The following is a 26211-nucleotide window of genomic DNA, read 5'->3' as shown; positions in this document are numbered from 1 at the left end:
AATGCATTCAAGAAGGAAAAAAAGAAAATATACTTGAGAAGAACTATACCTGGGTCAGATTAAAGAGAGAGGGAGCGAGCATGCACAACAACATGGAAACCAACCGGACGGGAAAGATTTGAAGCACAGGAAGAGGGAAATAAATGGAAGAGCTAGGTTCGTAAATCACATCAACACACAATTAGAGAAGTACAATTTCATCTAAGGAACAGAAAGCAAGAACCTCATTTCTCCATTGGTAAAGCCAATTGGAGAAAGAGACAGCTCTATTAGACCACAGATCCGAATTTGGGGAAGAGAGTAATTTTACTTTACTCTGGGTCTTTCACTTTAATATGACAATTACCGGGCTTGGAGGACCTATCAGCATTCAATCTATTCAACCTCTCGGGTCACAGCTAGACGCTGCCTTCTGAAAGGTTCGGATTTAAACGAGGAGACTGTTTCCTCCTCATTTTCATCGTCTTGCCGTGACCACCGCGCCCGGGCTAATGGTACCGGCAGGTGCTCTTTAGGCCTTGGATTGTAACTAGAGAAGAGTGGCAACCGGGAAAGAAGAGTAGGGCTGCCGAGGCTGCGAGAGAGGCCCTCACCTCACGCCCAGCGGCGGGTCAGCGGGTCAGTCAGGGGCCGCGCCCCGTCGCCGCCCTCCCCACTCCCCGCCGTGCCCGGCTTCGCCAGGGCCCCAGCCCGCCCCCACGAGCCCAGCCTTCCCTTCCTACCTGCCGGCACGCGGACTCAGCCAGCCCCGAGCTGTTCACCCGGGACCTGGTCGGCAGGGAGACCACCACTCTCCGCCGCTCCCTGCCCGCGCGCGTCCCCAACCAGCGGCTGGCTGCACGTGACCCCGCCCTCACCGCACGCCGCCCCGCCCCCTCAGCCGAGCCCGCGCCCCGCCTCCCGCCGGCGTGCTCCACCCACGAGCCCGTCGCTGTCGCGATGACGTAATCGGCGCAAGCGCACTCTGTCGGCGACGCTGAAGTGCTGCTGCATCTGTGGGCGGAGGTTCGTGGCTTTGGCTCTTGGCGCAAGAGGGGAGAGTGGGGTGCCTGGAAGGTAGAGGGGTCTCAAAGAAAAAGAGGAGGAGGGGGAAAGTCCCAGAAGCCTGTCTTTCAGATGCGGGGGTATAGGGCGGTGTTCTGCCCCCTTTCTGGGCCCTTTCTGAAGAGGCCGGGCGGCTGCCCCGCGGGAATTGAACGGTGGATTTCCTTCGGGGAGGCACTGCCCGGTACCCAAGTGTAGAAATTTAAGAAGGGTTAACTTCGCGTGCGCTGAGTGGTTTCTTTTCCTTCAAGCGCACATCATTGGGGAACATATTTTGTTTGGCAGAGGAACACAAGATCTGGAGACATGGATTGTACTTTTTTTTTTTTTTTTTTTTTTTTGTCGGGAGCTGCGGCTTAATCTTTCGCTCCTTTTCGTCTACAAAACGAGGTGGTCGGACTCACCATGTAATTTTTAGGTCCCCTTTCAGAGCTACCATCCTGTGATTCCTGTCTCCAAGGATATTACCTTTTATCATACTCCTGAGTAGGAAAAGAAATCTTTTGATTAGTGGACATGTTTTAGACCTGGATTGGGCACACTGCTGTGGAGTTAGGGCCCGTGCTTTCATTAGGTTTGACAGCGGGCAGAATTTTTTGCAAGTAAGATTTATGCGTTGTTAATATTCCAAATAGACTCATTTTAATTTTGCTAAAAGATCAGAATATCTGTATGTTTTCCTAATGTTAGCTTTATGTCTTTCATAGACTTATATGTTTAGTCTTGGCATTTAATTTTTTGCCTCTTTTCAGAAGTAAATCACCAAAGGATATTGAAGTTGATGCTTTTGTGTTTTGTCACCTTATCCTTTTATTAGCATTTTTAAGGTCATCTGCACCTTCTGACTTGGAAAAGATGGTCAACGTCTTGAAAGGAGTGCTTATAGAATGGTTAGTAGTTTTGATACTTAACAAATTTTAAATCTGCACATTGATTCTTGATTTGTATGTGTATCCCTTCCAAAGTCCATTTTTTTCTTTTGTTCTTAAGATTTGAATGAATCAAGTTTTTCAGCTTTCTCAACTGCATTTTTCTTACTTAATAACAAGTGGGACAGATGGTGGGTTTTTTTGGATTTTTAGAATTTTATTTATTTTTTTATACAGCAGGTTCTTATTAGTTATCCATTTTATACATATTAGTGTATATATGTCAATCCCAATCTCCCAGTTTCCCGGTTCATCAAATGGGACAGATTTCGTTGCTAAGTTTCTTCCTGGTGCCAGATTTCAATGTTTCTGTTGAATAGATGCAATTGGCATTATTTCCAAGAAGTTTTGGTCAGCGGTAGCATGTTTGTTACATTAACCCTCTTTAGGGGAACAGTGCTTGTATTCTCAAATCGTCAGGGATTGACTAGAATTTTAGGGTCTGCCTAAGTCACACAAACTTTGGTCTTTAAAAAAGAGAAAAAAACAAGAGAGCGAGTTGAAGGTTTCTTAAACTAGGCACACATTCCAAAGGAGAAACTAGAAACTATGGGTAGAGTTGAGCTCCTCAAAGCTAATGTAGGGCTTAATTATCCCTAGTCTGAAAATCTGAACTGTTGGACCAGTCTTGCTCAGTCTCCACTTGTTTGTTTGCCCCACCAAACAATTCTGTCTCATCTGGGAGTCCTGCCCAGTGGACACTCCCATTGTTTGAAATTACTACTGTCTACATTTCTCTGCCTCTAATGTGAGCCATTATGTGGATGACCGTACTGTTTCTGTGATGGCAAGGCTGGGGGAGGAGCAAGACCAAACCCTGGGGATCTCTGGCATTTAGAGTAGCACTGTCCAGTAGAAATATAATGTGAGCCACGTATGTAGTCTTAAATTTTCTAGTAGCCACACTAAAAGGTAAAATGAAACAGGTGAAATTAATTTCTTAACTCTATACCCAAAGTATTTCGCCAGGTACTAAAATACACATTGGATTTTGAAGCTCTAGTATGAAAAAAGACAATACAATAAATTGTATTGTCGGTGAAGCCAGTGAAGTAGGAGGGAAACCAAGGGAATGGTTGATGAAAGCGAGTTGGCTGTGTCAAGTGCTGATGAGAGGTGGGGTAAGATGAAGACACACTGGAGGTCATCGGTTTTTTATGAGAGCTTTTTAATGGAGAGGTGGGATAGATGCCAGATTGGAGTACTTTGGAAAGGGAAAGGGGGGGCGGGGAAGTAGAGACCAGGTGGAGGAGTTTTGTTGTGATAATGAGCAAAGGAATAAAGAAGTGGGTCGGTAGCTGAAGAAGGATATGTTAAGGAACTCTGGTTCTTGTTATTTTCATTGTTTTAAAGTGAGAGACTACAATGTATGTTGATAAAAATAAACCTCTAGAGAGGAGAGAGGTGTTCACTTGGGAAAGCCAAGAGGCGGATTGAGATCCCAGAAATTCTAAGCATGCTGTGCTGTTGTCTTTTGGAAAACACTTCTAAGCTAATTTTTGTATTTATTTTTCTTATTACTTCGTCATAATTAATAGAAACATTTTCCTGGTTGGTCTTTTTTAAATTATTTTATTTATTTATTTACTTATTTTTGGTCAAGTCGGGTCTTTGTTGCTGTGCGCGGGCTTTCTCTAATTGTGGCGAGCGGGGGCTACTCTTCCTTGCGGTGGCTTCTCTTGTTGTGGAGCGCAGGCTCTAGGCATGCGGGCTTCAGTAGGTGTGGCTCGCGGGCTCTAGAGCGCAGGCTCAGTAGTTGTGGCAGTTGTGGCGCACGGACTTAGCTACTCCGCAGCATGTGGGATCTTCCCGGACCAGGACTGAAACACGTGTCTCCTGCATTAGCAGGCGGATTCTTAACCATTGTGCTACCAGGGAAGCCTCCGGTTGGTCTTTTAACATTATTTTTAACACAGAGGATACACACACACACAGTGTCGGCTATCAGTTTTTTCCCTTTTGTTTCTTCTGATTTTTCTAAAGTTAATCTTCATTCTGGATTTGATCAATATTCACCTCTGTCCTAGGGTTTTCATATTTTTATTTTCATTGATATTTTGAGTTTCATTCATCTAGAATTTATTGAGAGGAGGGGCATATTATGAGGTGAAGATCTAAATTAGCTGCCTTTTTTTTTGATCAAATAGCTGAATAATTGTCCAACACCATTTATTTCCTTCCCTAATGATGTGTGATGACTCCTTTATCACAGAGTTTCACTCCCCTTGCTACTGTCCCTAATCCCATCCCACATCCATTTTTTTCTTTGTCATTGTTACCTATTTGAGAATATCCTTGGAATAATTTAGTCTAGTTCCAAAATAATCCTTTTGGAATGATGGTTGGGATTGTATTACACCTATATATTTTTTTTTAATAATGCTAGGCTGCATTTTAAGGAGCAAAACTTTGGGAAACTCAAAATTTCGGTGGTAGACTTTCAGTTTAGCCGTAAGAACAAAGAGTACAGATTTGTAAGAGGAGCTGAGGTTTATTTTTCTTTCCTGATCCGGCAAGCTCTCTGCTAGTTTGCTTGTTACCAGCCTCTGAATTCTGCCTGGGTGCTAAACAACTTGCTTTTCCATGTATTCTCCAGACTAGCAGCAGCAGCAGCATCTGGAGCTTGTGAGAAATGAAAATTTTCAGACCTCACCCCATATCTACTAAATCAGAATTGTGCATAAAAAAGGATCTTGACACAGTGCATTTTAAGTTTGAAAAGCACTTAATCAGCTTAAGTTTGATAATCAGTTCCCCTATGTAGAATGGTTTTGCAGCAACACTACAGTGTACTTAAATTTTATTTTGCAGATGGATACTATCCTTGCAAAACTATTTTTTCCCTTCAAAGTGAAATCTAAAGTGTAGCCTGCACAACTTTTCAAAAGGGTAACTGTCTTCCCAAAGATACAGATCTTCCAAGAAGACTCCAGGCCTAAGGAATAATAGATTCATAAAGGGCATGGCCAGGGCCTGTGGGTCCTCCTTCATGTGTAGGTGCACATGTTGGGATGCTGGTAACTAAAGTCCTTCAGTTTCCCTCATGTCTATATTTGATTCCAAAGAGAAGATTGTTAATAATACAGTATCAGCATAAGTCAGTTCTTATCTCATAATATCCATAGATTATACGAAGCACTTAGGTGTATTGGAATGCAGATCTACATTAAAACAAATAAACCAGAGTATAATGTTGGCCATTTAGGCCCAACTATCAAGTGAATTGAAAAATCAAAGTACTTGGATATAATAAGGTTCTCTCCTCCCAAGGCTTATCAAATACCACAAACTAAAGTTTTTTGGGGGTTTTTTGTGTTTTTTTTTTTTTTGCGGTACGCGGGCCTCTCACTGTTGTGGTCTCTCCCGTTGCGGAGCACAGGCTCTGGACGCGCAGGCTCAGCGGCCATGGCTCACGGGCCCAGCCGCTCCGCGGCATGTGGGATCTTCCCGGACCGGGGCACGAACCCGTGTCCCCTGCGTCGGCAGGCGGACTCTCAACCACTGCGCCACCAGGGAAGCCCAGTTTTTTGTATTTTTATGTCAAAATGAGATTGTTGAAAACTTCCTCTTTGTTGGGATCCACCACTATCGACTGCCAGCCTCACACCAAGTGTTTTCCCGAGTCTAGCCAACCATAGCAGTTACCGAAGCAAGCAGCATATGCTCAGCAAATGTCTGCGTCCAATTCCAGGTGCTAGAGCAGACCTCTGGTGTGACATTTATCACAGTTGGTTTGGCAGGTGCTTCAGCCAGGAAGATTTGTACAGCTGCAAATTCCAGCCAGTTTATAGCACAACAGCAAAGAATCTGGAGAAACAGGTATTATTAGACCAGTCTTGTCCTTATGGGTTTGGCTTCCAAACCTCTACTGTATATGAAAAGCAAGTAAGAACTAAGGCAAAATCAGTCTAACTGTTGTCCTGTTCTTAAACAGCATTTATATATCTTTTGTGAGCCTTTGCTTCTTATTCTTTGCAGGGCTGCATTCACTGAAGTTTCTTGGGCACCCAGAACAGTGCCTGAGATACATATAGAGGTGCTTAGTAAATATTTTTTACTGAAAGAATTTTGTTAATAAAATTGAACCAAGGAGTGTAATCTCACCCTAAATTCCAGGTTATTAGTTAGAGCTCTACTACCACAGTGAGAAGCAGAGTGGATAAGAAGAGGTTCTTGATAAATTGAATTCAAGTTTCAGTACAGAAAAGGTTCATACACTAGGCCTCCTTTTTGGCAAGTTACATCAGAGTAGCTTTTATTTTTTACTTTTTAAATTTTTATTGTATATAAAATAGTTGATTTACAATGTATTAGTTTCGGGTACAGTAAAGTGATTTAGTTATACATGTATCTATTCTTTTTCCGATTCTTTTCCCATATAGGTTATTACAGAGTATTGAGTAGAGTTCCCTGTGCTATACAGTAGGTCCTTGTTGATTATCTATTCAGTATTTTGTATATAGTAGTGTGTATATGTTAATCCCAGCTTTCTAATTTATCCTTCCCCACCCCCAACCAGAGTAGCTTTTAAATGAGGTGACTGTTATCTTCCGGTCCGTAGCTTTTAAAAAGCAGGCTCTCACCAAGCTGCTGACATGGATGATGGAAGTGCAGTCTTAAGAAGCAACTGATCTAGGGCTTCCCTGGTGGCGCAGTGGTTGAGAGTCCGCATGCCAATGCAGGGGACACGGGTTCATGCCCCGGTCCGGGAAGATCCCACATGCCGCAGAGCTGCTGGGCCCGTGAGCCATGGCCACTGAGTCTGCGCGTCCGGAGCCTGTGCTCTGCAACGGGGAAGCCACAACAGTGAGAGGCCCGCGTACCACACACACACAAAAAAGAAGCAACTGATCTAGAAAGTAATTTGTGATAGGTCTTTTGAGCTTTTATATGCTTTAACACAATAATCATTTCTAGATGTTTATCTTAAGGAAGTGATCCAAGCTGCAGATAAAATTGTAGGTAGTTGATTATTCTAATTAAACAAAGTGTTGTGACATTTTTATCGTCAAACAATATAGCTATTAAAATATTTGAAAATATTTTACGTGATATGAACAAAGGCATTTTCACATTCAGTAACAATTTTCTAAAACATTCCACTATCAGGACATAACAGTATTTATGGAGAAATACTTGTAAATTTTTAAAGTAATTATATCTGTTAACTAATTACTATCAGGAAGGATAGTTTATTATTGACTAAGACAAGATTATCATTCTGATTGGATAGACAGTATTGACAACTTTATCCAACTGACCGATTAATTTTATGGTCTCTTTCATAGCTAACTGCATCATTCTAGTAGGCCTCTCATGGTGTAATACTTTTTTTAACAATCATATTTTATAGGAGCTATACCAAGGTTCTTTTTTTTTTTTTACTAGATCTTTATTGGAGTATAATTGCTTCACAATACCATGTTAGTTTCTGTTGCACAGCAAAGCGAATCAGCCATATGTATACACATGTCCCCATATCCCCTGCCTCGTGAGCCTCCCTCCCATGCTCCCTATTCCACCCCGCTAGGTCATCGCAAAGCACTGAGCTGATCTCCCTGTGCTATGCTGCTGCTTCCCACCAGCCAACTATTTTACATTTGGTAGTGTACATATGTCGATGCTACTCTCACTTCGCCCTCCCGCCCCATGTCATCAAGTCCATTCTCTATATCTACCTCTTTATTCCTGCCCTGCAACTAGGTTCATCAGTACCATTTTTTTTTCTGAGATCCCACATATATGCGTTAGCATGCAGTATTTGTTTTTCTCTTTCAGACTTACTTCATTCTGTATGACAGACTCTAGGTCCATCCAGCTCACTACAAATAACTCAGTTTCTTTTCTTTTTATGGCTGAGTAATATTCCATTGTATATATGTGCCACATCTTTATCCATTCATCTGTCAGTGGACATTTAGGTTGGTTCCATGTCCTGACTATTGTAAATAGTGCTGCAGTGAACATTGTGGTGCATGTCTCTTTTTGAATTATAGTTTCCTCAGGGTATATGCCCAGTAGTGGGATTGCTGGGTCATATGGTAGTTCTATTTTTAGTTTTTTACCAACAGTGCAGGAGGGTTCCCTTTTCACCACACCCTTTCCAGCATTTATTGTTTCTAGATTTTTTGATAATGGCCATTCTGACCAGCGTGAGGTGATACCTCATTGTAGTTTTGATTTGCATTTCTCTAATAATTTTTGACATTGAGCATCTTTTCATGTGCCTCTTGGCCATCTGCATGTCTTCCTTGGTGAAATGTCTATTTAGGTCTTCCGCCCATTTTTTAACTGGATTGTTTTTTTTTTGATATTGAGCTCCATGAGCTGTTTGTATATTTTGGAGATTAATACTTTGTCTGTTGTTTCATTTGCAAGTATTTTCTCCCATTCTGAGGTTTGTCTTTTTGTCTTGTTTATGGTTTCCTTTGCTGTGCAAAAGCTTTTAAGTTTAATTAAGTCCCATTTGTTTTTTTTTGTTTTTATTTCTGTTACTCTAGGTGGTGGGTCAAAAAAGATCTTGCTGTGGTTTATGTCAAAGAGTGTTTTTCCTGATTTCCTCTAAAAGTTTTATGCTGTCTGGTCTTATGTTTAAGTCTTTAATCTATTTTGAGTTTATTTTTGTGTATGGTGTTAGGTAATGTTCTGATTTCATTCTTTTACATGTAGCTGTGCAGTTTTCCCAGCACCACTTTTTGAAGAGGCTGTCTTTTCTCCATTGTATGTTCCTGCCTCCCTTGTCGAAAATTAGGTGCCCATATGTGCATGGGTTTATCTCTGGGCATTCTTTCCTGTACCATTGATCTATATTTCTGTCTTTGTGCCAGTACCATACTGTCTTGATTACTGTAGCTTTGTGGTACAGTTTGAAGTCAGGGAGGCTGATTCCTCCAACTCCATTTTTCTTTCTCAAGAGTGCTTTGGCTATTCGGGGTCTTTTGTGTTTCCATACGAATTGTAAGATTTTTTGTTCTAATTCTGTGAAGAATGCCATTGATAGTTTGATAGGGATTGCATTGAATCTGAAGGTTGCTTTGGGTAGGATAGTCATTTTCACAATATTGATTCTTCCAATGCAAGAACATGGTATATTTCTCCATCTGTTTATGTCATGTTTGATTTCTTTCATCAGTGTTTTATAGTTTTCTGAGTACAAGTCTTTTGCCTCCTTAGGCAGGTTTATTCCTAGGTATTTTATTCTTTTTGTTGCAATGGTAAATGGGAGTGTTTCCTTAATTTCTCTTTCTGATTTTTTGTTGGTGGTGTATAGGAATGCTAGAGATTTCTGTGCATTAATTTTGTATCCTGCAACCTTACCAAATTTGTTGATTAGTTCTAGTAGTTTTCTGATGGCATCTTTAGGATTTTCTATGTATAGTATCATGTCATTGGCAAATAGTGACAGTTTTACTTCTTCTTTTCCAATTTGGATTCCTTTTATTTCTTTTCCTTCTCTGACTGCTGTGGCTAGGACTTCCAAAACTATGTTGAATAAGAGTGGCAAGAGTGGACATCATTCTCTTGTTCCTGATCCTAGTGGAAATGCTTTCAGTTTTTCACCATTGAGTATGTTCCTTGCTGTGGGTTTGTCATATATGGCCTTTATTATGTTGAGGTAGGTTCCCTCTATGCCCATTTTCTGGAGAGTTTTTATCATAAATGGGTGTTGAATTTTGTCAAAAGCTTTTCCTGCATCTATTGAGATGATCATATAGTTTTTATTCCTTAATTTGTTAATGTGGTGCATCACATTGATTGATTTGTGTCTAATTTGGTATCAGGGTGATGCTGGCTTTGTAGAATGAATTTGGGAGTGTTTCTCCCTCTGCATTTTTTTGAAAGAGTTTGAGAAGTATCGATGTTAGCTCTTCTCTAAATGTTTGATAGAATTCGCCTGTGAAGCCATCTGGTCCTGGACTTTTGTTTGTTGGAAGATTTTTAATTACAGTTTCAATTTCATTACTTGTGATAGGTCTGTTTATATTTTCTAAATCTTCCTGGTTCAGTCTTGGAAAATTGTACCTTTCCAAGAATTTGTCCATTTCTTTGTGCTGTCCATTTTATTGGCATATAGTTGTTTGTAGAAACCTCTTACAATCCTTTGTATTTCTGCAGTGTCAGTTGTGATTTCTCCTTTTTCGTTTCTAATTTTATTGATTTGCATTCTCTCCCTTTTTTTATTGATGAGTCTGGCTAAGGGTTTATCAATTTTGTTTGTCTTCTCAAAGAACCATCTTTTAGTTTTTTTCGTCTTTGCTATTGTTTTCTTCATTTCTGTTTCATTTATTTCTGCTCTGATCTTTATGATTTTTTTCCTTCTACTGACTTTGGGTTTTCTTTGTTCTTCTTTCTCTAGTTGTTTTAAATGTAGGGTTAGATTGTTTATTTGAAATTTTTTTCTTGTTTCTTAATGTGAGATTGAATTGCTGTAAACTTCCCTCTTAGAACTGCTTTTTCTGAGTCCCATAGGTTTTGGGTCGTCGTGTTTTTATTGTCATTTGTTTCTATGTATTTTTTATTTCTTCTTTGATTTCTTCAGTGATCTATTATTTATTTAGTAGTGTTTAGCCTCCATGTATTTGTGTTTTTTACAGGTTTTTTTTCCTGTAATTGATTTCCAATCTCATGGCGTTGTGGTCAGAAAAGATGCTTGGTACAATTTCAATTTTCTTAAATTTTCCGAGGCTTTATTCGTGATCCAAGATGTGATCTATTCTGGAGAATGTTCCTTGTGCACTTGAGAAGAAAGTGTATTCTGGCACTTTTGGGTGGAATATTCTATAAATATCAATTAGATCTATCTGGTCTATTGTGTCATTTAAAGCTTGTGTTTCCTTTTTTATTTTCTGTTTGGATGATCTGTCCATTGGTGTAAGTGGGGTGTTAAAGTCCCCTACTATGATTGTGTTACTGTTGATTTCTCCTTCCATGACCTTATGTATTGAGGTGCTCCTATGTTGGGTGCATAAACATTTTAATTGTTATATCTTCTTCTTGGATTGATCCTTTGATCATTATGTAGTCTCCCTCCTTATCTCTTGTAACACTCTTTATTGTAAAATCTATTTTATCTGATACGAGTATTGCTACTCCAGCTTTCTTTTGATTTCCTTTTTCATGGAATATCTTTTTCCATCCCTTCACTTTCAGTCTGTATATGTCCCTAGGTCTGAAGTGGGTCTCTTGTAGACAACATATATATGAGTCTTGGTTTTGTATCCATTCAGCCAGTCTGTGTCTTTAGGTTGGGTCATTTAATGTCTTTACATTCAAGGTTATTATCGATATACATGTTCCTGTTACCATTTTCTTAATTGTTTTATGTTTGTTTTTGTGGGGCTTTTTCTTCTCTTGTGTTTCCTGCTTAGAGAAGTTTCTTTAGCATTTGTTGTAAAGCTGGTTTGGTGGTGCTGAATTCTCTTAGCTTTGGTTTGGCTGAAGAGCTTTCGATTTCTCCACTGAATCTGAATGAGATCCTTGCTGGGTAGAGTGATCTTGGTTGTAGGTTCTTCTCTTTCATCACTTTAAGTATATCCTGCCACTACCTTCTGGCCTGCAGAGTTTCCACTGAAAAATCAGCTGATAACCTTATAAGGATTCCTTTGTATGTAATTTTTGTTTTTCCCTTGCTGCTTTTAATATTTTTTCTTTGAATGTAATTTTTGTTAGTTTGATTAATACGTGTCTTGGTGTATTTTTCCTAGGGTTTATACTGTATGGGACTCTCTGTGCCTCCTGGACTTGGGTGATTATTTCCTTTCCCATGTTAGGGAACTTTTCCAGTATAATCTCTTCAAATATTTTCTCAGACCCTTTCTTGTTCTCTTATTCTCTGGGACCCCTGTAATTTGAATGTTGTTGCGTTTAGTGTTGTCCCAGAGGTCTCTGAGATTGTCTTCAATTCTTTTCATTCTTTTTTCTTTATTCTGCTCCTGGGCAGTTATTTCTACCATTTTGTCTTCCAGCTCACTTGTTCGTTCTTTTGCCTCCGTTATTCTGTTATTGATTCCTTCTAGTGTATTTTTCGTTTCAGTTTTTGTGTTGTTCATCTCTGTTTGTTTGTTCTTTAGTTCTTCTAGATCTTTGTTAAACATTTCTTGTATTTTCTCAATCCGTGCCTCCATTCTATTTCCGAGATTCTGGATCATCTTTACTTCATTACTCTGAATTCTTTTTCAGGTAGATTGCCTAGTTCCTCTTCATTTATTTGGTCTTATAGGTTTTTACCTTGCTTCTTCATCTGTGACATATTTTTTTGCTGTCTCCTTTTTTTTTTTTTTTTTAATTAGTGGGATTGTTTTCCTGTTTCACTGATCATTTGGCCTGAGGCATCCAACAATGGAGTTTGTAGGCTGTTGGGTAGAGCTGGGTCTTGGTGCTGAGATGAGGACCTCATCTGATGAATATTCATGAGACCTCACTCCTATGAATATTCCCTGGGGTCTGAGTTTCTCTGTTAGTCCACTGGTTCGGACTCGGCACTCCCACTGCAGGAGCTTCCGTCTGACCCCAGGCGCGCAAATCAAGATCCCGCAAACCACGTGGGTGGCAAAAAAAAAAAAGAGAGAGCGAGAACAATAACAAAGTAAAAAATAAAATTAGACTAGGAAACTAACAGATATGTTAAAAAGAACGTAAAAATAAAAACAGAGAATCAACAACCGGAAGGTACATGAGTACCACAATAGTAAAAAGAGGAGGAGGGAAAAGAAAAAAGGGAGGGGGGAAGGCCTTGGATGTGGAGAGCAGGGCGTAAGCAAGGGCGAGGTTTGGGTGGTGGCCAGGGCCAATGCTCAGGACCCACAGGGCTGGAAAAGGCTCTGGGGACTGTGGGGGGTGGGGCTTAGGCTCAAGGAACAGAAGGGCTCCAGGTGTGCCTCCCATCCCTGGTCTTAGAGGGCAGGGGACCTCACCTGGGAGCTCAGCAGGCTCCCTGGGCCTGAGTGGGCAGGGCAAATGCCCTCTGCTCCTCTCACACTCCTCCTGCAGGACCCCTCCCGCCTGCCTCTCCTGATCTCCCTGCCTCCCTCCTATGCCTCCAAGCACCCATGCAGCCTGGAGGGGGCTTTGGATCGCAGGGGACCAGCCTGGGAGCTCAGCAGGCTCCCCAGGGCCCAGTGGGCAGGGCAGTCGCCCTCCATTCCTCTCCCACTCCTCCTGGATGACCTCTTCTCCTTCCACTTCTGATCTCCCCAGCCTCCCTCCTATGCCCCCAGGACCCACATGGCCTGGATGGGGCTTTGGTAGGGGGGAAAGTGGTTTGGGAGCTCAGCAGGCTCCCCAGCTTGAGTGGGCCAGGCGATCGCCCTCAGCTCCTCTCCCGCTTTTCCTGGAGAGTCCCTCCCTCCTACCTCTCCTGATCTCCCCGGCCTCAGGGGCCCTGATCTTGTCTGGCCTCCACTTTTTCTCCCCACCTCGGTCCCCCTACGTTCTACCGGTTCACTCTGGGATTCCTCCTGTCTCCTTGGGGGTCAGAGTCCCCCACCAGCGGCCGGCAGGCGCCCTAGTTCTATACTAAGTTTCTTTAGGAGGGGGTTGATAATACCTCCCCTTTACGTTTCCAGGACAGAGACATTTTTTCTTGCTCACTAGCCCTGATCCCAGGACTTTAACGAAGTATGTACCTGGGCACTTGGTTTTGGTTTTTTTGCTGCCAGCAGGTTCTCCCAGAGAAACTCCCATGTAGAATCGTCCTGTATTCAGGCAAGATATTCTAGGCCCTCAACATATGCTAGCAAAGTGCCCCTTAAACTTTGAGTGTCTTTTTGAATCATTACAGATTACATTTCAAATACATGCTTGAGAATTCATTCTCAAATTGACTGCTTTCCATCTCCTTTCAAAAACTTTAATTGAAGCAATTGATATTAGAAGCAGTTAATGCAGTGTGTCACAGACCGTTTTCTAAGTTCTCATCTCATTTGTGTTAGCAGTGTTTCCTCAGGTATAAGGAGTACAGTTTGTGTACCTGATGATTTGGAGTAGCACAGATTTTGCAGCAATAGAACACAAATACTTTTTCTATGACCATCTTAATTTATCTGAGAAAAAAATAAAACTAACATCAAGATGACTGGTGATTTTGTACCAGATGAAGTTAAGGTGAAAAGTTAATTTAAAGGCAATTTAAAGAAAAAAATTGAGTAATATGTAGTGCAGATGTTACAAGAGATGGCTAAAATGGCAAGGGTAGATGCAAATGGTAAAAATTTTGAAAGCACTGACCTGTTGGTTAAAAGCACAGGTGTGAGTCCCCTGGCACTTCTTGGCTTCAGTTGTTCAGCTTTTACTTAATTGAAAGTATGTAAATTTCTTTTATTTAGAGAGTTGCTGGAGATAAAAGTCTTCATAACCACTTAACCCTTGCTATCTCTAATACCTCCTAGTAGTAGCCAATTACTAGAGTAAATTGGTGTCATCTGTGAACACACTGCACTCAAACAGTAACAAGATAATGTATCACATTTGGACAGCAGATTTTATAATGTCCTTGTTTTTTGTCATTATTGTTCCATTTAAACCCAAAATTTATATTAAAGGGTTAACAAAAAAACTATCATTTGTCCTGTCACCTAAAGTATATGTTTCTAAGCAACCTCTCTGAGTGTGTGATTTTTGTAGAAAGTATTGAAATTCTTGTGGGGTCTAAGACAGTGCAGCACAATAAAGGTTGTGAGGGTAAAGTGGGCACCACACGAGAGTCAAAGGCAAGTCCCTCCTTGCAGGGAAGGGAGGAAGCAGCGTGATTGTAGAGCACTAAAGCAGAGGGGTTTTTTCTGTCTGCCACACCTGTCTACTGTTAAATTGCTCTCCTTTTATTCTCCACCCCTGTCCCACCCAACCCTCTTTTATTTGTATAGACACAGAGCAATATAGGGAAACAACTGAGGTTTCAAAAAGAAACCTTTGAGAGCAGGAACCTGTTCAAAAGAACCTGTTTGAGCAGGAAAACGATAGTTTTAAAGACACTGAAGCTTTGTTTCCCTGTCCTATGGGCCTCCCCATTTTCAGTTCTGTAATATCTGAAAGAACCCTGTTCAGCCTGCTTCATTACCCCCAGATTCTTTCTAGAATTGCTCTTTAAACTCTTTTTCTTGGCTGCATTGGGTCTTCGTTACTGCACGTGGACTTTCTCTAGTTGCTGTGAGCAGGGGCTACTCTTCGTTGCGGGGCGTGGGCTTCTCCTTGCAGTGGCTTCTCTTGTTGTGGAACCCAGGCTCTAGGCATGTGGGCTTCAGTAGTTGCAACACACTCAGTAGTTATGGATCGTGGGCTCTAGAGCACAGGCTCAGTAGTTGTGGCACACGGGCTTAGTTGCTCCATGGCATGTGGGATCCTCCCAGACCAGGGCTTGAACCCGTGTCGCCTGCATTGGTAGGTGGATTCTTTTTTTTTTTTTTTTTAAGTATTTATTTATTTATTTATTTTTGGCTGCATCGAGTCTTAGTTGCAGCATGCGGGCTCCACAGTGCATGGGCTCTCTAGTTGCAGCACCTGGGCTTAGTTGCCCCGTGGCATGTGGGATCTTAGTTCCCCGACCAGGGATTGAACCCATGTTCCCTGCTTTGGAAGGTGGATTCTTAACCACTGGACTACCAGGGCAGTCCCTGGCAGGTGGATTCTTAACCACTGTGCCACCAGGGAAGTCCCTCCGTCGACTTTTAAATTCACCCCTACCCCATCATGTCCCACTTTGCCCTTAGAACCTAGTAAGATAGCAGCAGAATCCCTTATATCCTCAGCCTCTTCTCAGAACTTTCCCTCTATCTTCCCCCCAAACCCCTTTTTTGTTGTTGTCGTAATAAAAACCTAGCTTTCCCCTGAGCCTGCTATGTTGACTTTTCTCTAATACCTCTTGTACCACTGGGCCAAGAAGTGGGATGGGTATCTACCTTGTTCCTCATTGCCACTTCCAGAAATCCTCCCTCCCTCTTCCACAGAAACCCCCCAGTTCTGAATCTGACAAGACCACCCACTAATCCTCCTCTTTGTAACCATCTACAAACACCCAAGTCTTTCCTTGAAAGTTATTCTTTGAAGGCTACTTGTCACTTTTTAAGAGTTCTCCACAAATTCTTAACGATTTCGTATGTATAGTCCTTTCAGTACCCTGGCCTTTTCTTCCAATGAACTTTTCTCTGTCCTGTCATAGTCATTCATTCACATTGTCACACCTACCCACATCCCTACCAATACTGCCATCTCTTCAAAATCTCCATTTTAGGCATCTAACTGACCACTACCTCCTCTTCCCAGTTCACTCCCTCTAATACCCTAGCTCTATAATTCCTTTGATTCTACCAGACCTGCAGTCTGTTGATTCTCCCAGCATTTCCATCCTGACTCATCCCAGCAGCCTCACTTTCCTCCATACCGAGTCCATCAGTATACTCGTTCTCTTAAAGACACTCAATTCCCTGCCCCTCTCAGTCACACCAACCAGGTCGGGTTCAATCCGGCTCTCTACCTATTCTGAACCTTTACCTCCACAGCTCTAATGGCTGGAGAAAAACATACAAACATACTGATTGGTCTCACTTTAAATTCATGACTATTAAATTCATGTGAGCCTTAATGCTAGCCTGCAAACCAGCTAAATTTCCTAGTCCATTTATTGTCCCACTTTCCTCTTAAAGCTGTTAGATTTCATCAAATTAAGATTTCATCAGTTTTAAAACTTAGCAGTATTTTATGTACCTATAAGAAAAATCACTGCCAGTTGTACTGTAACATGCCATGAAATGTAAGACCCATCCCAGTTTTGGAGATGGTAAGATGTGGGGGGAATGTGCTTCTTAGAACGGGTGGAATATGGTATTCCATACCTTCACCTTCTCTTAGCTCAGAAAACGTCCCTGTCCTCACTTCAGCTGATTTCTTTGTTCCTCGTTTCCCTGAGAAAACAGAAGCAACCAGAAGAGAACGTCCACAGTCTTCATCGCCTGGACCTGGGCCCATACACTCTTCCCTTCCTCACACTTACTGTGGGTGACTTGTCTATTGTCTTGTCTCAAGCCAGCCTCCCTCCTTGGGAACCGGATCCCAGCCTCCTTGGCCTATTTAAAGACACCTTTTCAGCAGTTTTCCTCTTTTTCTCCCGCATTATCCACTTTTCTTTCTCTACTAGATCATTCCCAGCAGAACTACAAACATGCTGTAACACTACCCCTCCCAGGTGGGCGGCCCTGTGGGGCAGAAACTCTTGCTTGCACATCCCTCTCCAGCTCCCACTTGACTTTCCTGCTCTTTGTAGCAGGATTTCTCAGATGTGTATGTAGTCACTTTCTCCGATTTCACTCCTCGCAATCTGAAAAACACTCCAGTCAGGCCCTGTCCTCTGTAGTCATAGTCCTGAAGCTGCTCTTGGGAAAGTCCAGTAACTTTCTGAACCCAGTAGTCCGTTCTCAGTCCTTCTCTTGCTCTTCCTCTTAAATACATTTGGCCCAGCTGATCTCTTCCTCTTCCTGGAGATCCTTCATTTACTTAGCTTCCAGTCTCTTCAAGTTTTCTTCCAACCTCAGTGGTCATTTTATAGGCTGATTTGCTGGTTCATCCTTTTTTTCCTAACCTTTTGATATTGGAGTATCCAGGGCTTGGTCCTTGGACTCGCCTCTGTAGCTCTGCTCACTCCTTTGTCATGGCTTTAAATGCCATCTATACATTGATGACTGACTGACTCCTCATTCTGGACTTCACTGCTGAAATCCAGAATTGTATATCCAGCTTCCTGCTCAACTTCTTCACTTGGGTGGCATCTCAGATGTAACTTGCCTGAAGCCAGACTCTCGATCTTAACTACACACCTGTTCTTCTGTGTTCCTCCTCATCTCAGTGAAAGACAACTCCATCCCTTCATTTGCTCAGACCAGAAATCTTGGCGTCTCCTTAATTCCTCTCAAAGCTCAAGTCCAGTCTCAGCAAGTTATGTGGGCTTTACATTTGGTGTATATCTAGAGTTGAGCAACTGCTCACCTTCCCTGGTACCACCTAGGTCCAAATCATTGTGTCTTGTCATTATTACTGCATTCACCTTCTAATTGGTCTCCCTGTTTCCACCATTGCCTCCACCACCCACCAGCCTCTTAACCCAGCAGCCAGTGTGATCTTTACATTTAAAATTAAAGTCATTTTGTAAGTTAAATCAAGATGGAGTTCTAACCCATATCCCACTGCTCTCCCCTCCACTTTCCCCTCTCCAGCTCTGTGGCCTTGCTGTTCACTCTGCGTAGGATGTTCTACCCCACGTCACTTCATGGTTTGCTCACTACCTCCTTCTGATGTGTATTCAGACATCACCTGCTCAGTAAGGCCTCCCCTGAGTCCTCTGCTTAAACTTGCAAGATCATATCACTGTCGTCACTGCCATTTCTCATTCGCTTCCTTTGTTTTCTGTGTGTTTGTCATAGTGTTACCACTAGAATGTAAATTTTCTTCACTGCTGAATCCCCCAGACCAGAATAGCGCCAGGCACATGATGGGTACTCAATTTATTGAATGAGTGAATAAAACTTAACAGAGCAAGTTTACCACTTCTGAACAAATCAATTTCCCACATTAGTATGGTCATTATAATACTGCAACTATAGAATTTAACTGAATTTTGCCAAACTTAAGTGGATCAATAGAACCTAACTTTTCTGAACCTAAGATAACAAGCATACTAGAAACTAAATTTAAAATGTGTCACTTCTGGGCTTCCCTGGTGGCGCAGTGGTTGAGAGTCCGCCTGCCGATGCAGGGGACACGGGTTCGTGCCCCGGTCCAGGAAGATCCCACATGCCGCGGAGCGGCTGGGCTCCTGAGCCATGGCCGCTGAGCCTGCGCGTCTGGAGCCTGTGCTCCGCAACGGGAGGGGCCACAACAGTGAGAGGCCCGCGTACCACAAAAAAAAAAAAAAAAGTCATTTCTGACATGGGCAGACCTACTTATTTATTCACATTATTTTATAGCATAGCAAATTGTTAATAAAATTATTTTAAAGGTAAGCTGTTGAAAGTTAAGACAATCGTTTTTTCAGGAAGGCTTGACTTTATTCATAGTTAATATATACCATAAACCATACTCATTTAGCTATTGAAATAAATCCTTTACTTTGTTAGCTTCACTTGTACCTATGTTTGTACTTGAAAGAAATAAAATGTATATGGTTTTCAGTAAATTACACTGACCTCTTCTGAATTAAATTATCTTTGTAATTGATGTTGACATCCCTCAAGAAACCAAAAGATTGTGTAAGATTATGTTTTCTCTAAGAATTAAAAATATCTGTATGCAACTTGACATTTTTATATTCATCTTTTGCTGAACACAGTATTGTATATTATATTAGATCTAAAATGTGCCTTTGTTATAATTCAGGTTTTTATTAAAAAGACTCATTTCTATAAATCTAGGAAATTTTATCTCTTTCCCTTATGGCTGTCCTATTCATTCCAAACTAAAAACCACAGATAAATAGAATTGAATTTAGATCTCATTTTGAACTCACTGTTCTCAAAGAGATTTGGTTAGAATTTCCTTTAAAGATTCTGAATGTTAGGAGGTTCAGAGTTTTAAGGAAGGGAAAAAAAGTTGAATATTTACTGCAAGCCAAAGACTATTGTTGGCATTTTTAAAATCAGTTAACAGGGCTGTGCTTCGAGTCCCTATTACAAAGCTGTGAACATTGCTTTATTTTTTCACTTGTCGGTGACAAATTATTCTTTTAAAATCTCGTCATTGGCCTCTTTCCTCTAAACTTGCACTAACAGTTCTAAAATGAAGCTGTTAATCATCAACACTGTGTCTGTTAATCATCAACACTTGAGGCAGAGAAGGAGTGAGGAATTGGTTAACAGTGTAGAACTTTTAAACTTATCCTAAAACTCTCCATGCTCAATTCTAATTGTTCAGGTCTCTGGTAATTTGACAGTAAGGTGTCTCACCATCATGTGTTTATCTCGACAGTGACCCTGCCATGAAGCAATTTCTGCTGTACTTGGATGAGTCAAATGCCCTAGGGAAGAAGTTCATCATTCAAGACATTGATGACACTCACATCTTCGTAATAGCAGAGTTGGTTAATGTCCTCCAGGAGCGAGTAGGTGAATTAATGGACCAAAATGCCTTTTCTCTTACCCAGAAGTGAAAATATTAGATAATAACCACTTAGGAATTAAAAGTAACAAATGTGAGAGACTCACCATTCAATGTCTTGTGTGACTGATTAGATTTACAGAATTGCTCGGAAGCATGTGACAGGGAAGACTGTGATATCATTTGTTTATAAGAAAGCCCCTGAACTGACTTTCTTGTTCTGTTTTTTTCAGTGTGTGTACCCTAGAATTTAAAAAAAAAAAAAATGCTTTAACAGTGGCTATAATTTGGCTTTTATTAACCTTTATTAAAATATAAATGTAATTGGTTTTCCTACTTCTTAATGCCAATTTAATACATTAAGAATATAATGGATTATGCTTTTAAATCATCAGTCTAACCTACATACCACCTAGATATTTATCTTTGCTTATTCGTATTAGTAATTGGAGGTTTGGTAGTGTAGGTATGGTTTGTTTTGTTTCCACTAGAAACTTCACAGACTGTTTAGATAAATATGCCAAGGTGGGAAATTTAGTAATATTTATACCTTACAAATAGTATCTGCATGCCAGCCAGCTCTGTTGGTGAAGAAGATGTGGAAGAGAAAGAACCCTGTAACATTAACGTAAACTGCAGTTTGCATTTCCCTAAAAATACAGTTTTTTAAAAGCACAGAGGGTTAGAAACAACCAAATGGGAAAGGTACATGCTGCTTTGCAGCTTTCATCTTTCCTTGTTCAGACTTTGTTGGTCACATTTTCCCATCAAGGCAAGTGCTGTTTTATTGAGAAGTCAGTTTTCCTTGGGCCTTATTCCCTATGAGAATCCCTGTTTAAATTTGTCTAAAAAAGAAAGGTAGGAACAGATAGAAGCAAAGTCAATCTTGGGGGACGTTAAGATGTGTTGCATCTATGGTTGATCGAGGCAGAAACAATAACACTGATGGGGGCTTTGCTTCCCTTCCTGAACATAGTGGTACTAGGATGGGTTCATGGGGTGGGAATTTTCCAAGAGAAAAGATAACTTTCATGATGTTAAGTGGAATCGTATCAAACCCACTTTACCTGCCTCCTTATGGTGTGTTTATTCAGAGCATCTGTGTACCATAGTCACTTACTTACACATGCGTTCCCTAAAGCTGGAAATTTCCATAGGTATATTTATCATGGTTCCCACCCATGTAACTCAAGCCACGCAATTTTGATTTTCACATAACAATGCAAACAATTTTGATGAGTTATTGGTACATCTGGTACTAAAATTTGCTCAATACAGTACATTTCTTTAGGATTTCCAGCGGTACTGAAATGTTACTGACTCTTGTATTTCAGGCATGTCTAAATCAATTTCTAACATGCCTCAGGTGTTTGTCACCTAATACCTTTTAACATGAAATTTAGAGAAAATTTTTCTTACAATCTCAGAGTTTAAGAGGTACTGGCAAGACTATTGGACAGTGAGTACAAAGAGTGTTAAGTGAAGGAAGATCTTTATTTCATTAGCCCTTAAGTTGAATTAGGGCAAATGTTCGGTATCTTTTTCTGGAAGTACATTAGAAAGATGGGACAGTGTGGTGCTGGGAGCCGCACTTGGAGCCACTGAGTTGGCTCGTCCAACTATGAGAGAAGCTGGGAGAGAACAGGAAATATCCAAGTGACATTTTCTCCAGGCTCTGCTGCTTGGAATCTGCTTGACATTATTCGATTTAGCACACTTTAGATGTCTAGAACAAGATATGTTGGATGCTGAGTACTGGAGAAATTTACTACTGTCTTTTTATTTTTAACAAAGTCCTTAATACTGTGAAAAGGTAGTATTAACTTAAATTTTCCTAATTGCATAAAAGAGTCATATTTTAATTTATGAGATAGTTGACCAGTCACAAATATCCATGTAGTAAAATTGTGATATTTAGAATTATATTAACTTCTTGAGAAAGGTTTTTTTTTTTTTTAATACCACATAAGGTCAAAACTTCTGTATTCGGGCTTCCCTGGTGGCGCAGTGGTTGAGAGTCTGTCTGCCGATGCAGGGGACACAGGTTCGTGCCCCAGTCCGGGAAGATCCAACATGCTGCGGAGCGGCTGGGCCCGTGAGCTATGGCCACTGAGCCTGTGTGTCCGGAGCCTGTGCTCCACAACAGGAGAGGCCACAGCAGTGAGAGGCCCGCATACAGAAAAAAAAAACTTCTGTATTCTTTGAACCCCAATTTCCTTGTGAAATTTAATGTGATTATTTTAAAATTCCAGGCATCCTAAGTATGCATAAGAGTTAATGTAAAAATGTTTATTGAGACATCGTTTTTGATGAACACTAACTAAACATTACTGATAATAAGCAACAAAGGCTACTCTCTTTTATTTCTGATAAACACTATAGGTGGCAGTCAAAGTTATTAACGATTATATTGCTCTTAACATTATGTATAATAGAGGTGATTTGACATAATTGTACTTCTTTTCTGGAATGATGGTAAATAATGTGCTTACTCTATTTTGTAGTTACACATTAAACCTCACTTAGCTCTAAAGAAACTAAATAAAACCTTTTTTTTTTTTTTTTTGCGGTACGCGGGCCTTTCGCTGCTGTGGCCTCTCCCGTTGTGGAGTGCAGGCTCAGCGGCCATGGCTCATGGGCCCAGCCGCTCCGCGGCATGTGGGATCTTCCCAGACTGGGGCACGAACCCGTGTCCCCTGCATCGGCAGGCGGACTCTCAACCACTGCGCCACCAGGGAAGCCCTAAGTAAAACCTTTGATATAACGCCTTCTGATTTAACTAGTATACTGGGATCATTCTACCTCTTAACCATCTTAACAGATAGGAAAAGGGTATGTTTTAAAGATGAAGAAATGGTGCAGCTTGCAAATATAGTCAATAAATATTCTCAAGTGTGCATAGCTCTGCTTCATTTGTAGCGGAGATCACTGAAAGATCTGTTGGTAAGATTATTGGATAAGCTTTTGAAAAACACTGTTCTCACTATAGAAAAGTGATTAAGAGCCTGACTGAGTCCAGACTGCCTGGGTCCAAATGTCAGCTCCCTGCTTGCTAGCTCTGGGATCTTGTACACGTCATTCAGTTTTTCTGTGCCTCTGAGCTTTCATCTGTGAAAACAGGAATAGTTACCCTCAAAAATTGTGTGGATAATTGTAAGTTAAAATATGTAAAGCAGATGATTCTGAAATTTAGTTACCTTGAATCTAGAAGAGCACAATGAAAAAGGGAGAAAAAAGACATTTCAGCGCACACACACACATATTTTGTTTTGTTTTGCATGATCACAGTCCAGTGAGAACAAGCAGCTGGGGGAGGAGGGGAATTCCTTGTAAAAGAATATTAGGTAGATAGTTTAACAGGGACCCCCTACCTTCATTGATCTCAAAACTGTCTCTGAGCAACATTGTCAGGAAATACCTGAATAGTTAGCTTTTCTGAGACCATTCCTTTCTCCATTCTTAAACGATGATTAGTCTTATATAGAATTCCTGGGTCACCATCCATTTGTATTAAAACTGAGCCATTTTTCTCATCATCCTCAGGCATTTACTGAGACCAGTTTGGATTTTATTCTTTTGAATAACTTTTTCCACTTGGTTTGCAGGAGTTTCTTTGAACTCCTCTCTTTCTTACCCAATGTTCTTTTTCTACTTGGCTTTCATTCTTAACCAATCCCTCCCTCCATCCTTTTTGTTTGTTTGTTTGTTTTTATTTTGTTCTGCTATAGTGTTTATTATTTCTTCGAAATTTTAAAAGTTAACTAAGGTGTATATCCCTTGTTAATTTTGCCTGGAATATGTGTGTCTTCCTGAGCTCTCAAAATTCAGGTGGTTTGTTTATTTACGTTGTGGAGGATTCTGTTTAAGTTTTTAAATGAACAGATTTTCTGTTAGAACTTTCATACCTCTATTCTGTTTGTTCTTTAGAAACACCTATTCATTAATTGATTCTCCATGATTAATACTTGTTGTTTTCTCATCATTTTCATTGCTTTTATTCTCTGTTACAGGAATGCTTTTCAAATTTGTCAGTAAACTTGATTTTACTTTAATGAAAACCTAAACTCGATTTCACTTTATGGAAAACCTATTTCCTACTGCTTCCAGCTTAGACTTTATCTTGGCTGCTGCATTTTTGGTTACATTATACTTTTTTTTTTTTTTTTTGGTACGTGGACCTCTCACTGTTGTGGCCTCTCCCGTTGCAGAGCACAGGCTCCGGACACGCAGGCTCAGTGGCCATGGCTTACGGGCCTAGCCGCTGCGCGACATGTGGGATCTTCCCAGACTGGGGCACGAATCCGTGTCACCTGCATTGGCAGGTGGACTCTCAACCACTGCGCCACCAGAGAAGCCCTACATTATACTTTTTTAAACTATTCCTTGTCATAGTCTGTTTAATGAAGATAAGGTCCACTGGTATCTTTATTTTTAATTGAAGTTACCTTTTTTATGAGCAATACACTTTCATTGCAGGTAGACTGGAAAAGGGAAGCAAAAGAAGAAAAATATAACTCGTCCACAATTCCACCATTCAGGAATAACCACAATTAAAATTTTGATGACAATCTTCAAACCTTTTTCTGAGAGTATAAAAAATGGTCTCCACTCTCCCATCCCAGTGAGATCACACTGCTTTTACACTTGCTTTTCCACTTAATCTTTTTTTTTTTTTTAAACATCTTTATTGTAGGGCTTCCCTGGTGGCACAGTGATTGAGAGTCCACCTGCCGATGCAGGGGACACGGGTTCGTGCCCCGGTCCGGGAAGATCCCACATGCCGCGGAGCGGCTGTGACCGTGAGCCATGGCCGCTGAGCCTGCGCGTCTGGAGCCTGTTGCTCCGCAACGGGAGAGGCCCCAACAGTGAGAGGCCCACGTACCGCAAAAAAAAAAAAAACATCTTTATTGGAGTATAATTGCTTGACAATGGTGTGTTAGTTTCTGCTTTATAATAAAGTGAATAAGCTATACATATACGTATATCCCCATATCTCCTCCCTCTTGCATCTCCCTCCACCCTCCCTATCCCACCCCCAGGTGGTCACAAAGCACCGAGCTGATCTGCCTGTGCCATGCGGCTCCTTCCCACTAGCTTTTACAGTTGGTAGTGTATATATGTCCATACCACTCTCTCACTACGTCCCAGCTTACCCTTCCCCCTCCCTGTGTCCTCAAGTCTATTCTCTATGTCTGCATCTTTATTCCTGTCCTGCCCCTAGGTTCTTCAGAACCTTTTTTTGTTTTTGTTTTTTAGATTCCATACATATGTGTTAGCATATGGTATTTGTTTTTCTCTTTCTGACTTACTTCACTCTGTATGACACACTCAAGGTCCATCCACCTCACTACACATAACTTCATTTCTTCATATGGCTGAGTAATATTCCATTGTATATATGTGCCACATCTTCTTTATCCATTCCTCTGTTGATGGACACTTAGGTTGCTTCCATGTCCTGGCTATTGTAAACAGAGCTGCAATGAACATTGTGGTACATGACTCTTTGAATTATGGTTTTCTCAGGGTATATGCCCACTAGCGGGATTGCTGGGTTGTATGGTAGTTCTATTTTTAGTTTTTTAAGGAACCTCCATACTGTTCTCCATAGTGGCTGTATCAATTTACATTCCCACCAACAGTACAAGAGTGTTCCCTTTTCTCCACACCCTCTCCAGCATTTATTGTTTGTAGATTTTTTGATGATGGCTATTCTGACTGGTGTGAGGTGATATCTCAATGTAGTTTTGATTTGCATTTCTCTAATGATTAATGATGTTGGAGCATTCTTTCATGTGTTTGTTGGCAATCGGTATATCTTCTTTGGAGAAGAGTCTATTTAGGTCTTCTGCCCATTTTTGGATTGGGTTGTCTGTTTTTTTGTTATTGAGCTGCATGAGCTGCTTCTGTATTTTGGAGATTAATCGTTTGTCAGTTGCTTCATTTGCAAATATTTTCTCCCATTCTGAGGGTTGTCTTTTGGTCTTGTTTATGGTTTCCTTTGCTGTGCAAAAGCTTTTAAGTTTCATTAGGTCCCATTTGTTTATTTTTGTTTTTATTTCCATTTCTCTAGGAGGTGGGTCAAAAAGGATCTTGCTGTGATTTATGTCATAGAGTGTTCTGCCTATGTTTTCCTCTAAGAGTTTGATAGTGTCTGGCCTTA

The 26211-nt window shown here is 40.9% G+C and overlaps 2 protein-coding genes across 3 annotated transcripts in view; one reads left to right on the top strand and one right to left on the bottom strand.

Moving 5' to 3' along the window:
* SERAC1 (serine active site containing 1) overlaps nt 1-825 on the bottom strand; it is an 87300-nt gene extending 86475 nt beyond the window's left edge. For both annotated transcript variants that reach the window (XM_060029708.1, XM_060029707.1), the window contains exon 1: nt 723-825. The gene's annotated coding sequence lies outside the window, so the exon portion shown is untranslated. The remainder of the gene's footprint in view (nt 1-722) is intronic.
* A 167-nt stretch (nt 826-992) lies between these two features.
* On the top strand, nt 993-20371 carry GTF2H5 (general transcription factor IIH subunit 5). The gene is made up of 3 exons (XM_060030485.1): nt 993-1056; nt 1862-1934; nt 19920-20371. The coding sequence occupies exons 2-3, from the start codon at nt 1900-1902 to the stop codon at nt 20098-20100; spliced, it is 216 nt and encodes a 71-aa protein (XP_059886468.1). The 5' UTR covers nt 993-1056; nt 1862-1899; the 3' UTR covers nt 20101-20371.
* The last annotated feature ends 5840 nt before the right edge of the window (nt 20372-26211 follow it).

The sequence above is a fragment of the Delphinus delphis genome, chromosome 14 (assembly GCF_949987515.2).
Source record: "Delphinus delphis chromosome 14, mDelDel1.2, whole genome shotgun sequence".
Lineage (NCBI taxonomy): Eukaryota > Metazoa > Chordata > Mammalia > Artiodactyla > Delphinidae > Delphinus > Delphinus delphis.
The sequence above is the reverse complement of the archived record's forward strand: the minus strand, read 5'-3'. Positions and strand labels throughout refer to the sequence as shown.